At 41.7% G+C, this 14,828-nt stretch overlaps 1 protein-coding gene across 2 annotated transcripts in view; it reads right to left on the reverse strand.

The window, feature by feature from the left end:
* Positions 1-14,828, reverse strand: part of TGFBR2 (transforming growth factor beta receptor 2) — an 87,281-nt gene that overhangs the window by 27,489 nt on the left and 44,964 nt on the right. For both annotated transcript variants that reach the window (XM_034404102.2, XM_034404101.2), the window contains exons 4-5: positions 2,967-3,766; positions 2,374-2,515 (exon numbers count right to left, since the gene is read on the reverse strand). In XM_034404102.2, coding sequence (XP_034259993.1) covers positions 2,374-2,515; positions 2,967-3,766 — 942 coding nt within the window. The remainder of the gene's footprint in view (positions 1-2,373; positions 2,516-2,966; positions 3,767-14,828) is intronic.

Here is a 14,828-nt window from a genome sequence, read left to right on the forward strand (position 1 = left end):
CCTGATCCGCCAGTTGCGTCCCTTTCTGGATCGGGACTCGTTACGCACGGTCACTCATGCCCTCGTCACCTCCCGTCTGGACTATTGTAACGCTCTCTACATGGGGCTCCCCTTGAGGAGCACTCGGAGGCTCCAACTGGCGCAGAGTGCGGCCGCGTGGGTGGTGATGGGAGCGACGTGGCGCTCCCATGTAACGCCTTTCCTGCGCGAGCTGCACTGGCTCCCGGTGGTCTTCCGAGTGCGCTTCAAGGTTTTGGTCATCACCTTCAGAGCGCTGCATGGCTTAGGACCTGGCTATTTATGGGACCGCCTGCTACCACCAATAGCCTCCCACCGACCAGTACGCTCCCATAGAGAGGGGCTCCTCCGGGTGCCGTTGGCCAAACAGTGTCGACTGGCGGCCCCCAGGGGGAGAGCCTTCTCTGTGGGGGCACCTACTATCTGGAACGAGCTCCCCCCCGAGATACGGAGGATTCCGGATCTGCGTACCTTCCGTCGCACGCTTAAGACGTTCCTATTCCAGCAAGCCGGCCTGACCTAAACTTTTCCTCTTTTAAATTGTTAAATTTTTTAACAATTTAAAATTCCCATTTTTAAATTTGGTTTTAAATTATTGGGGTTTTAAAATGGTTCAGCAAAATTTATTTAATTTGTTTTATCTCTATTTTAAATTTTGTATTTATTTGTTTTATTTTATGGCTGTTCACCGCCCTGAGTCCTTCGGGAGTAGGGCGGTATACAAATCTAATAAAATGCTAAAAAAAAAAAAATGCTAAAATGCTTTAACAAATTCTAATCTTACTGTAATTCCAAGATCACTCTATTGTTCTTCAAGCATATGCCTACTATGCCTACATATTTAAAATTTGCATGGTTCACTGTGATGCCTAAGGACTCATTTCTTTAAAGAGATTGATAAAGGATTCTATTCTTTTTGATCTAAAATAGTACAGTCTTCTGTATCAGTTTTAGGCAGCTCTGTAACTTCTGAATATAGCTGCAATTAGGGTGGTTCTTTACCTAGGCACTATTCCAGGGTACTCAAACAGAAACAGGAAAATATCTCAGGAATCAGCCATGATGTAAGAGTATTCCCAAATAAACAGTTCATCCCTGTCTCAAAACAGAGAAACCATGAAATGCTGTTAGGTGGAGTTCTAAGAGCAATTCCCTTCCCTTGCCCCAACCCTATCAGCTTTTCATTTTCTTTATCAAAATGGTTGAAACTATAAAGGTCTAACTAGGGTCCTCACACTTTGTGGTACTTTGGCCCCCTAAGATGATAAATGTTTTTTTATGAACTATCCTCATAGATAAAATGAATAATTACGTAAGAAATAAATACACCCTTAGCTTTCTATAACTACAGTATGGTTTTAATTTTAATCTCTGGATCTCAAAATTCATAGTATTACATTACTTCCTGTGACTATGCCTAACTGAAGTAGAAGAGTTTTGAGAGTGCTCCTTGTGGAGAACATTGAAATTCACTCCATGTTTCCCTTTTCCCTTTGACTGTTGCGTGGTTGCCTAGGCAAAGCAAGCACAAATTTTTTCACTAATGTCTGTGCAAGTATAAGATTTTAAAAGATTGTTAGATCTGATTCTATGCTGATCATACTATATGTATACTAATATATACAATATTAGCATATTGCCCCCAACAATCTGAATTGTCATTTTACCCATCTCGGAATGATGGAAGGCTGAGTCAACCTTGAGCCAGTGAGATTCAATCTGCTGAACTGCAGTCAACTGAAGCAGCCTGCAATACTGCACTCTAACTACTGCGCCACCTTGGCTCTAAACTTTGATGCTCAAAAGTGTTTAATGGTCTGTACAAATACTGTAATCTCTCTCAACAAACTAATGTGTTCATGTCAATTAAATGTGGTTCTAGAATGTGATACTGCAGTAGACAATTGTGGAATCAGAGAAGTCAGGAAGTTTTCACGAAAGCCAGCAGTGATAAAACTAGCTTTGTTGAATAGAACTGCTGGAAGGGAGGGGATCTATGTTTCCCATGTCCCAATAAACCCATTCAAAAAAGCTTATTTCCTGCTATCTATGACCTGGAATCCTCCCCCCCCCCAAAGTGACTTTGCTCAAGATTGATGAGAACAAGGAATGCACAATATATGCAGATGTTTGCTTGCTAATCTCTGTGCCAGCAAGACTGCTCTTGGTTTTAAACATGCTAAATAAGATAGCTTGATAGCTAGCTCACTAAGTACTAAAACTGTCTGAAAGGGAGACCATCTATGAACAAGACTGCAAGTCTCTTTAACTTGGTAATAAATGTACCACCTGCAAACATAATAGAGTTATAATCAAATCTAATTAAAAATACTTAATCTATGGGATCTAGCATACCTCCAACACCATTGCAGCGAGATGTCATTTCCCACAGAACCAAAGCCATGGAATACACATCAGTTTGCTTAAAGGATTCAACATTATCCAAGTTCATTCTGGATTCCAAAACTTCAGGAGCCATGTATCTTGCTGTACCAACCTGTCAGCATTTACAAAAATTAAAATGCTTTAAATGGAATTATCTATTCAAAAAGCAAAACCACCACTAAATATTTTTTCTCAAAAACAGAGTCAGCTGTGTGGATGATAGAATACTGGGTGGATGGAAATAGGTTCAATTTTCATGACTTTAATCCCCACTTAAGCAATACCTCAAAGTGTAATGATTAGGATTTCCTCCATAAATGGAAACAGGTGCCAGGAAAAAAGCATCACTGGGGATATTAATGCAGTTTGAGCTAAAGCTGCCATCCACTGCTTTCAAATGATTGTCCAGATTTTATTGAAGAGATACTACTTGGAATTACATGCAGTTATTCAAGCCTATTTTTAGTCACAGTCAATCCATCACAAAGCTAAATACTTCAACAAAGGACATTATTTATCAAAATCCTCTAGCTGTCCAAATTGCTCCTCATGCGTCAGCTTACCTGCCCGCTATTAGCCAGGTCATCAACAGAGAGAGTAGGATCCAGCCTTAGTGATAACCCAAAATCACAGAGACAGCAAGCCAGATCATTCTTTACCAGGATATTAGAACTCTTCAGATCTCTGTGGACAATTGGTGTCTTGGGCCGACCACATGGTGTGTGATCACTATGAAGATGGGCAATCCCGCGAGCCAAAGAGCCACCCAGTTTCCAGAGATCCTCCCAGCTAATGATGTGTTTTATGAGGTATTCTTGCAAGTTGCCTCTTGAATGGAAAGCAGTGATCAACCAGTATTGTTTGCCTAGATCTGTCTTGCGCTCCTCTGCAGTAAGGAACTGTAGGATATTCTCATGTTTTAGATTTATGTCAGAGAAGATATCTTTCTCTGTCTTCCAGGAGGCATATTCTTCATAGGAGAAGATCTTCACAGCCACAGTTTCAAACTGTTCTGATGTGTTTTGTTTCAGTTTAGCCTTATAGACTTCTGCAAATCGCCCTTTGCCTACCAAAGTGTCCAATTCAATAGGCAGTAATTCGGTATTATGGTTAATATTATTAGCACAAGTAGAACTGATGTCAGAGCGATCATCATCCAGCATAATGGCACAAACGTCACTACAGTCTTTGTGCTTCCTGGACTTCACATTTTTCTCCCATGCCTTGTTGAGTTTCCTCCTCCTCTGAACACGGTAGAAGTAAAAGATAATGATTACAGCAATGGCGATCACCAGCAATGGGACAAGGCATATAACTGCAACCAAAGCAATCACATATTTTACTTCTGTACTTGAGGTGGTATCTGGAAAAAAAGATATAAAGCATTAGGTGAATCTGCAACAAAATATAATAAAATGTCATTAAAATAATTATAGTCTTATAATTATAAAACCGAGTCAATTTTGTGTTGTGGTTAAAGGCAGAAAGCTGGAAACTAGGATATTTTGAATTCTAGCCCTGCCTTAGACATGAAGCCAGATGGGTGATCTTGACCAGTTACTTTCTTTAGGCCCTGGGAACAAGGCAATGATTCTAGAAGACTAATATTTTAAGTATTTAAGTATTATTAACCTACTTGTAGTATAAGTAGTATAATAAATATAATAATACTTAAAATTAAGATTAAAAACCACAAAACAAAATGTATTGGGTCCAGGGATGAAATTTACTTACCTTCTCTACCAGTTCGCAAATTTGAGCATGCTCGCCTCCTCCATACATGCAAGATCCTTCTGCGCATGCGCAGAGGATCAAAACAGGACATGATGATGTCCAGGCAGGTGGGCGGAGCCGCCTGCTGCCAGCGCTACCGGTTTTCCCAAGCCGGATAGACGAGACTGAATTTCACCATTGATTGAGTCCCAGATTCAATGAAATCAGGTTTTCAAGGCCTTAGGAAAAGCCAGTAAATTTGGGGCAAATCTGATCTCTGAGGGAATGATGTGTGTGTGGGGGGAGGGGAATGAGTGCCAGAACAAAGAAGGCTTTCTTCCTGGGCCCTACCATATTTATTTATTATTTATTTATTAGTTCAATTATATGCCGCCCTCCTCCGAAGACTCAGGGCAGCTTACAATGCACTTATAGCAATAGCCTTTGTATATACCTGCTTATTAGGGCTTTTGGCCCCCCATAAGCGGTGTTTCTACAAAGTCAGCTTATTGCCCCCACAATCCGGGTCCTCAATTTACCTACCTCGGAAAGATGGAAGGCTGAATCAACCTTGAGCCTGATGAGATTTGAACTTGCACTAATTGCAGGCAGCTGGCAGCTAAGTGCTATATAACAGCACTTAGTCCACTGCACCACCAAGGCTTTCCCAACACTTCCTAAGAAATGGAACCTGGAGCATGCCACTCCTGATGGCATAAGTTCCAGATGTAAAACAAAATGAATTGAGGAATCAACTTTCCTTGCTGCTGATAGGCAAACTACATTTCATATTCAAGTTAAATAACATTCAGTTTTTTTCTACAAGCGAATCTGTTTTTCCTTTGTAAGGGTTGATAGAATAGAGAGCCAACTTAACTGTTTTCTTATTTTCTATTGAACAGACCTCTAGAAGTCTCACATGTATGGATTTATATGAATATTACAATTGGTTAGTTAGCATTGTTGTTCTTGAATAATATGAAGCATGTGGGTACAGAGCGTCTGCAGGATCAGAGATTTTCATTAAAATTAAAATGAAAGCAATGTTGTGCCACTCATTCATATGTGTATCGAAGTAGAGACAAGGGATGTGTCTCTATGACAAAACACAATGCTGATAGACAACTCCCCCACACACATATTGCATTTTTGAATGAAAGAATCATTAAGCAGCATTCTATGATTTCTATTTCCACCCCAAAAATATATTTTCGTTGTGCAAAAATGTTTGTCAAGCAAGGACAGAACAAAGTTAAATGTCTGAAACTATTTAAGCATTTGAGTAGCTTTCTAAGTTATTTTATAATGCTATCTAGTACAAAGTCTATAGGTCTCATTAGGTCTAATTAGGGTTTCAGAACACATGGGCTAAAACCCTATAGGTGTCCAATTTACAGGAGCCATCAGGCTTGGACTTTTGAATACCATTCAATTTAGGAAGAAATTTGTTTGATATGATAATTAAGGCATCAAGCTTAAAATCAGAAGGCTATGAGTTCTAATTTCACTTTGGCACAAAGACAGCTGGGTGACCTTCGGCCAGTCACTTTCTCTCAACTGTAGGAAGGAACAATGGCAAACCACTTTTGAAAGTGGTTTGCTAAGAAAACTGCAGGGACTAATCCTGACAGTCTCCAAGAATTGTCCACAATTGGATGGAATAAAAAACGAAGCTTATGGATACATTTTGAGTTGCTTCATTTATTTATGAGCCATAAACAATACTGTGTTCTTTAAATCATTATTCAAGGTATGAATAATGATTTTGACAACTTTTTTGACAAATTGGTTATATTTATCATTATGACAAAAATGACAATGAAATAGTTGCAACTGATTAAAGTATAATATATTTTCCAGATTGGGGGTATGAATATAAATGAAAGTGATAAAACTATTTCCTCCAATATTGACTCTGATGTGACTATTATCAGATATTGACTATTCATTGACACCGATCACTAGATAGCTGGAATTGTCTTCTCTGCTGGCACTGCAATGTAATATATCCATATAGTTTCAACTTCAAGGATTATGATTCTATTTTATTTGATGTAAGTTAAATTATTAAAAGTAAGTGGTATATTTATTCTAGCTGCAATGAAATTATTAGATTTATTCATAGGGAAGAGGTGAATGCACATTAATTTATCAGAGTTAGATGGTCATGGTATCACAAGATTTGAATACCTGACTGTTGGGTTTTTAGAATTATTAGCAACTAATAATGTTTGTTTGTTGCTGATTACTCAATTTTTAATAAGCTGTTGTTTTATTAAATATTGGACGAGGACCAGAGAAACTTAAGATGATCCACGACTTAGAACTGGGGTACTGTGTTACTTTGCAATCTATTCTGAAGAAGCACTTTATTTGAACCTTCAACAACAAAAAAGCTTCTTTGAAAATCCAAGCAGCCTTAATGGACACATTGGAGCTGCACAGCATGATTTTTCCACTCACAACTGCAACTTTAAGTTATTATAGATCTTACATTTATACTCCTTCAAGCTCTAAAATATTTTTTTAAAGACTAAAAACCTATGCAGCTCTAATACAGACAGGAAATTATTTAAATTCCTTTCCTTTTGCCCTTTGCTTTTGAAATGCTTTCTTTATGTTTACCTATCTGTACCCTTTTAAGCCTTAAATGAGTTCACATTTACTGTTTCAAAAGGTTAAATTAAGTAAGAAAGAAAACATTATGCTACTGTGAAAATGAAGTACATTCTTCAAAATTATAGCAAATCTATTCACGTCTTCATTAATTAATTGGCTCAATATCTTCAAACAAATACAATATTTGGTCAATTATGTTTAGGCAATTGCACCAGCATTCAGCACCATATATAAAAATCATTTTTTAAAAAAAAGAATGTATCTGTGAAAAACTGTAGACAATTAGGACTTTACACATTCAGAAAATGCACATCCTTTATCTTCCTCTGACTGAGTCAATTGAGACAGTACACTAGAAATCACAAATGAATTGTGTCAATATTACTCTTTATGTAGAAAAACTAAGATAACCCAATACTCTAAGTATATAATGCAAAGGAAACATGAAGGTTTTGTGCTCATGCTAAAAATATTAATTAAATGATTAAGTACTGCCATTTACTTAAAACAGACTATTTCTTATATTCAAGTTTACGTTATTACCCAAATTTCAAAATAAATAAATGTACTAATAAATACTGAAGCAAATAAATAAATATCTTACGCAACATATTATCTGTGGATTATCTGTGTTGATCAGATTTAGGATTTCTTTTCTACATAAGTGAAAATTTTGAGTATGCAATAAAAGAAGTGTATTTCTGTCTGAGGATTATTGTGGAAATAATTTTTTATTATATATTATAATTATTGTGGAAAGTATTTTAATCCTATAATGACTGAGCAGTAAGTATGACAAAATATTGGGTACACAATACCAAAATATAACGTAAAGCTGAAATAATTAAAAAAACTAATAATGAAAATATTTCAGGGACACTATATAACAGTCGTAAGAGAAAAGTTACCATGTATTTTAGTGTTTGGGGTTAGAAAAAAAAGTGAGCGAATATATATAAGAAATATGTTTTAAAAAAATGCATGGCTTACAAAAATGGAGCTATTTTTAAATTACTAGAACATAGGTATCACCAAGCTAAATTGTGGATAGTTCCAGAAAGATAAAAAGATAAATTTAGTCAGTGTAATTTATTTAAGACACAGGCTTCGTCATGGGGCCACCATGTGATGTTTCATGACATTTTTACCCTTTGCAGAGCTTGGCTGGGTGTTGCCCGTGCATGATATATCTGGCCCGCGGGCCACCAGTTTGACACTCCTGATTTAAGATATATCAATACTGCCAGTTTGATCTTAAAAAGCCTGGTTTAGGTTTCAAGTGTGGGTACATGCCACCACAAAGTTCTAGTTTGTGCCTGCAGCTTTTCCAATTTTATTTGGCAAATAGAATCCACCTAACTATCATATGCCTCTCATTTTCAAATCCAGCATCACAAAGACCCACCCTGCCTCAGTTGATTATGCAAGTAATTCCCTCTGAATCAAAAAATAATTCAAAAATTTGGCTTTTCAAAATCAGTAAATTTGATTAATTAGATTAGTTATAAACTCAATGTTTCTTCACCTACCCAAATGTATGCTAGCTGAAAAATAAAAATTCACATGAGATCAGGACTTCATTCTATCAATTTTAAGTAGTTTTAAATGAAACCTCCTTGGAGGCTCTCAATAACTGGCATTACTGACCAATCATATTTAAATGGGGAGAAATAAGCCTTTAGATACCAAGTATAGCAAAGCTGATTTCCAAAATGTTAAGGATGACAGTTATTTATTTTTTATTTTATTTTATTTTTTTATAAATTTGTATACCGCCCTTCTCCCTGAGGACTCAGGGCGGTGAACAGCCAAGTAAAAACATAAACTATAAACATTAAAATACAATTAAAAAGATATATATATAAATTTGGCCCCATGATTAAAAACAATAACAGAAATTAAAAACATTTTAAAAAGTGTTAGGCCAGCCCGGCTTGCTGGAAAAAGACGATTTTAAGGGCACGGCGGAAGACACCGAGGTCTTGGATTCTCCTTATCTCTGGGGGCAGCTGATTCCAGAATTTACGTGCCCCCACAGAGAAGGCCCTCCCCTGGGGGTCACCAGCCTACATTGTTTGGCTGATGGCACCCCAAGGAGGCCCTTCTGTGGGAGCACACAGGTCGATGGGAGGCCGTCGGTAGCAGCAGGTGGTCTCGAAGATAACTAGGTCCTATGCCATGGAGCGCTTTAAAGGTGATAACCAACACCTTGAAGCGCACCTGGAAGACCACTGGGAGCCAGTGCAGCTCACGCAGGAGAGGTGTTGTATGGGAGCGCCATGCGGCTCCCGTGACTACCCGCGCGGCCGCATTCTGCACCAGTTGGAGCCTCTGGGTGCTCTTCAAGGGGAGCCCCATGTAGAGAGCATTGCAGTAGTCCAGGTGAGAGGTGACGAGGGCATGAGTGACTGTGCACAGGGAATCCCGATCAAGAAAGGGCCGCAACTGGCGAATCAGGCGAACCTGACAGATTTAAACTAAACTGTCTGTACTTAAAAACTATTTCATTAGAGGCTAGTGTCCAGCTCTTTAAAATTAGATCCTGCTGTTGGATTCATAATTTTTTTTCTTTAGCCCCAAACAAATATGTCTTTTTGATATTTCTACATAAATCAGGGTTTTAATATATCTTCAACAGCCGGACATTTTCAACTGATAGCAAATTAAGGGAAATAAAGATAAAATAATGCAGTGCACCAGGACTTTGATTTAACATTCATTTGTGCAACTGCAGGCCCATCACTGATTTCTCTAAGCTGTAATTGAAACAAATGGACCACTTTTATCTGAATTAAATAGGACAAAAAAAATCTATATAAACACACAACACAATCTGCACTCACTAAGCAAACAGCAGCAGGCACCTGTAATGATTGGGACAAGGGTACATATGGATGACAGTCCAACAGACAAAATTATTGCAGGATATTCTCTAGTTGTCTGGGGAAGAGTGGACCAGCTGGCTATGATGTTCTGTTCAGCATTAAACACAGACAGGAAACCACATGTCTGATACTGTAAAAATAATCTGTCTTCCTGCCAGAGCTAAGCAGACAAGCAACCCAAAGGGGATTATTTTCATTTAAAAGAACACTAATCCACAACAATAAAAACCAAATGATGACACATCAACTGTGTATGGAGTGTAAATGTTACAAAAGGAACCTTCGGATTTTAGCTGAATGTACTTCTAATAGTCTCCTGGATTCTAAATTTGTACAAATATTTTTGAATTTTTCCAATAAAAGGCAATAGTGAAGAGGTAGAATGCTGGGTTCTATTTTTTTTTTTTTCCCCTTTGTGAAGGAAGAATGAGTTCACTTCATGGGTCAAGCAAAGAAACATCTGCCACTCTAAATTTTAATAAGTATTCACAAATAAGGCCTCATTCAACAGCAGAATCGCAGGACACAGTTTCTAATAACTAATAGCTGGGCCTATGTCGAGCTACTAGAGATTTAAGAAGACTTTTTAAAATCAAGATTCTAGATTCCAGTTGCTTAGAAGCCTGTTGTTGCTCTTACCTAACCATTTACCTGTTACTTAATAACTCTGTTCATGCCTGACTACTAAATTTTATTTCTATTAACCTAAGTTTCATTTTAAATTTTACAGACTCAAATGGCACTTTTTAAAGGCATATTTTTTTCATTAAAGCTGTATTAAGCCTTATAAAAAGTTATACAGATAATCACTTTAAAATAGCACTATCAGTTCTTTGGCATTTTTGCAGAACAAAATATTCTTACTAAAGGCCAAACCTTTTGATTCCTTCCTTTTAAGCAATGAAGCGGGAAATAACTCTACCACACCAACTGTATTATCTCCAACAACTTAAGGAGCAAGAAGTACAATGAAATATTTTATAAAAAGTCATTCAAACCTCTACAGTGATGTAGATTCTTTGGAATGCAGATCCTTCATTACTACAATATTATTAAAATTACTATTAATTATGAGACAGAGATATGTTGCAGCAATATAAAATGTTAAGAATATTAATTCATTCATTTATTTTCATACACACACACACACACATACACATGTCAACCCTGAAGCTGGCCTAATTGTGGCCATTTTCTTTTCTGTAGCTTTCTTCTAAGGGGGTTCTTTTCGCATTGCTTCAGAGCTGACACAGCCTGGAGCTAAGGGGCAAGGAGGGGGGAGGTGTAGAGATAGCTGGGGTGTTGTAGCCAAAATATTTTTCCCCCCTGGGAATCAAGGGCATTCATGCAGGTGGTCGAAAAATGGAAACTGAAAGTCACCTAGCAACTGGATTATATGCTGATTGGACCATGTCTGCCCAGGAAGGACCGGTCAATTCCTCAGGGGACCTGAACTACTAGCCATCCACCACTGGTATCGATTTGGTTGAGTCCCAGTTCTTATCAGAGCCCACCTGTGCAGAAAGCCAGCCAGCCCACCAGGTTAATCCCAGTGACCACTGGCTGGGGAGGTGCCCCTTGGATGGGCCTACTACCCTGGACAGTGCTGGTTCCAGGTCCAGGCACAGTGGATTCCAGCCCCACTGGCTGCGCCACAACCACCACTACCTTGGCCCAGAGGGGAGGCTCCACCACGCTTCTGAGCAGTGTTCGATGGGAGCCTGGACAATTGGCTTTCTTTCTAAATCGAGCATGGGCTCACATCGACCACTATGGAGACGACTACCAAGATGACACCCTCACTGACAACCTGGAGGGGGAAGTGTCTGAATGGGTGACCTAACGAGGGGGCTCTTGAGCTGAGGAATGTTGATTTCCTATAGGAATTAAGGAGCCGATTCAAGGGCAAGAAGCAGAGGCCGATTCACGGGCAAGAAGCAGAGGCATAAATCCAGAAAATCAAACAGAGTGGTCACCCAGCCAAGGAATACATCCAGGAATTTTGGGCAATCGCTGGGAAACTGAGGCGGTGGCTGGAACTGATGCTGGTCCATTACTTGAAAGAGGGCCTGGGCAAAGAACTGCTCCAAATCTGCCTTTGCTGGGAGTTCCAGATTGCATCCATGACTGGTTTCAGATGGCTGTAGCAATGGACCTCGAAATATGGTGACACCAAAAGGACACCCTAAGAAGAAACCTAAGAAGCAATTGGGATGGCAATCCAGCCCATGCCAAGTGGAGGAACCACTAAGAGGGACCTCCATGATGCCCATCAAATGCTTCTGGTGTGGACAACAGGGTCACCGAGCATCTGAGTGATTGGCCTCAGCCCCCATGCCACAAGTGAATGGTCAAATCTCCGCAAAGCCAAAGAAACCACAGCGAAAGACCATGGAGAAGGGTAAGTTTGCCCAACAAGCTGTTGAAGTCTCTCCTCCCAAAAAAGGGGAAGAGGGAACTCCGGCCCCTGAGGTCCCACCACTGATGAGCAGTGACAGCAGCAATGATAGTGAGGACGATCCAATAGTAAGTGAAGCCCCATCCCTTCACGATTAAGTCAAAAATAGTGGTGCCAGAGACAGGAAGCCAAGGGGAAGTAGAAGCCATCATAAACACGAGCTGCACCTATTGTCTTATCAGCCTCTCCACAGTTGCTAAGCTAGGTATAAAGATGAGACCCCTAGTAAGCCCTATATGATTTGAGCAGGTCGATGGGTCACTAATAGGGGCGATCCCAGCTATGCTTGTCATTAAACCCATCAAACCAGAGATTGGACACCACTGGGAATTGATTTGGTTTGTAGTGGTGCCAAAAATAACAGTGTCTGCCATACTGGAACTGGCTTGGCTATATAAATGGAGCCCAACGATCACCTGAGAAGTGGGCTACTGAAAATTGAAACTAGAGCTGGGTCCAGACACCCCCAATCTTAACAGAGAGGGAAGCCCTCCAGTACTGAATGACACTAACTGAAAAGAGAAAGCTGCTGCAATGTCAGAGCCTTTCCCAGGGACTTCCCAGATCCCAAGAAGTACCGGGACTTAGCAGAGGTATTTAGTGAAGAGGAATGCAATGCCCCACCCCTCTCCCACCGACTGTGCAACTGAATTTGTGCCGGGGGCTAAACTACCAAATCCAAAACTATATTCCATGACTCCTAAAGAAATGAAAGAGCTAAGGGATTCATACAACTAGAAAAATCTAGAGTGGCCACCCCCATCCTGTTTAAAGAGAGAAAGATGGGTCAATAAGACTCTGTGTTGATTTTAGGAGGAAAAATGCAGTGACCATGGAAAACACCTACTGTCGAGCCTTATCATCCCACTGGGCGCCGAACCGCTCGACAACTCACCTGGCTCCGCTCGCCCGCGCAGCAACACGGGCGTGGGATAGCATGGGGCTGCGCCAGCACCAAGGGGCGCCCCACTACCACCCCGCTCCTCCGACATGCTTCCTAGTTTCGGCCGGGACACGCGCACATTTACACATGGGGGGGAATGCACGGAGGCGCTTCGGTGGGGGGTGGGTGGAAGCGTCGGGGCTAGGGTTTCACAGGGTCGGGTAGCTTTTGCTCGGGAAGTTTCTGACATGCAGCAGCTGGCTCCTATCACCGCTCCGCCCGTTTCCAGCCTGCTGATTCGCCACTGGCGGGGCGTTGTTCCGGGCTCCGCCTTACAGCTGACGGGCGCGGGATGGATTTAAGCGCTACATGCCGTATGCATGTAGCGCCAATTTTACATCGTTACAACTGCAGCGTTTTCGGGACGGACAAGATTAAACCAGCATTACATTCCAACGTTGTTCTTGGTGGTTTGTCCTTGTTGCGCCTGAGGATTCTGAGAGGAAATTGGCGCTCATCTTTTCATCTATTCATCTTTTCTAAAGCGGCGGGATGGCGGAGAGTTTGGACCCTGAGGCACTTACACAGGACGTCATGGGGGATGAGCGAGAGGAGACCCCACCAACCCAGGACGTTTCTCTGGCTCCGGATCCGGTGGTTCGGCCAAAAGAGCAAGTAAAGACCCACGACGGGGAGGAGCGCGAGATACTTGAAACACAGTCTGACGCCACCCCCCCGCTCCAGTCCAGGGCAGCGGCTCATGTTGCATGGGTCCCGGGGGCCAGCAGGTCCACCCGGGCCGGTACCATCATGGGCCCCAGGGACTTGGGGCTCGCAGCCAATGTGGGGTCCGCCTCCCTTGCAAGCGACTTTTGACGGGAGTCCTGATAGGGTAGCCATATTCTTGAACCAAGTCATCAGCTATATGGACCTCTACGGCCACTTCTACCCATCTCAATGGGCCATGGTAGTTGCTATCACCACCGTCCTGACTGGGGAGGCGGCAGATTGGGTAGTGGATCTTCACAGTGACCACGCTCGAGACCTGACTGATGTTGGCCTGTTCCTTGAGGGTCTCAGGGCTCATTTTGAGGATGACTCCAGGACACAACAGGCCGAGAGGGAGTTGGTGACTTTAAGACAGAAGGGCCGCCCTGCAAAGGATTACGTTAAGGAGTTTCGGACTGTTGCGGGACGGCTACGGGCATGGCCCAAACGTATGCTAGTGCATCAGTTCCATTTAGGCCTGGACAGAGATCTCAGACAAGCATGTGTGTACAGGGGACTGCCTCCTCGTCTTTCAGAGTGGTTCCGAGCAGCAATTGAATTGGATGTCGGCTTACGAGAGTTTCGGGTCAAAACTGTTGCAGGGCCACTGCCTCAAACGAGGAGGAGTCCGGAATGGCCCATCATCAATCGCGGCAGTTTTCCCCCTGGATCTGGGGATTCCAATCATAGACCAACCTTCCGGTGTTTCCGTTGCAACCAGGTGGGCCACAGAGCCTTAGACTATCCTCTTCCACCCCCCCAACCAGTCACCAGTCGCACCCCCCCGACTGGCGGAAGAGGTCGTGAATGCCAACGGGTAACACCCAAGCGCACCAGGGTGGTATCACAGATCCCCCAGTCGGGTCCTAACGCATCGATGTCCAAGGTTGTGGATCGTTCCAGGATCGATGTGGTGCCAGTCGTTGAGGGGGATAGTGATGAAGACGACAACGGGAATAACGATCCAATGGTGAGTGCTCCGATACACCCGTTTGTAATCCCGGTAGTCATAAAAAACGCACGTACCGGGATGGAGAAACGTCAAGGGGCACTGATTGACTCCGGGTGTACTCGTTGCTTGATAAAACGAATATTAGTG

The sequence above is a fragment of the Pantherophis guttatus genome, chromosome 4 (assembly GCF_059756535.1).
Source record: "Pantherophis guttatus breed Tessera chromosome 4, ASM5975653v1, whole genome shotgun sequence".
Taxonomy (NCBI): Eukaryota; Metazoa; Chordata; class Lepidosauria; order Squamata; family Colubridae; genus Pantherophis; species Pantherophis guttatus.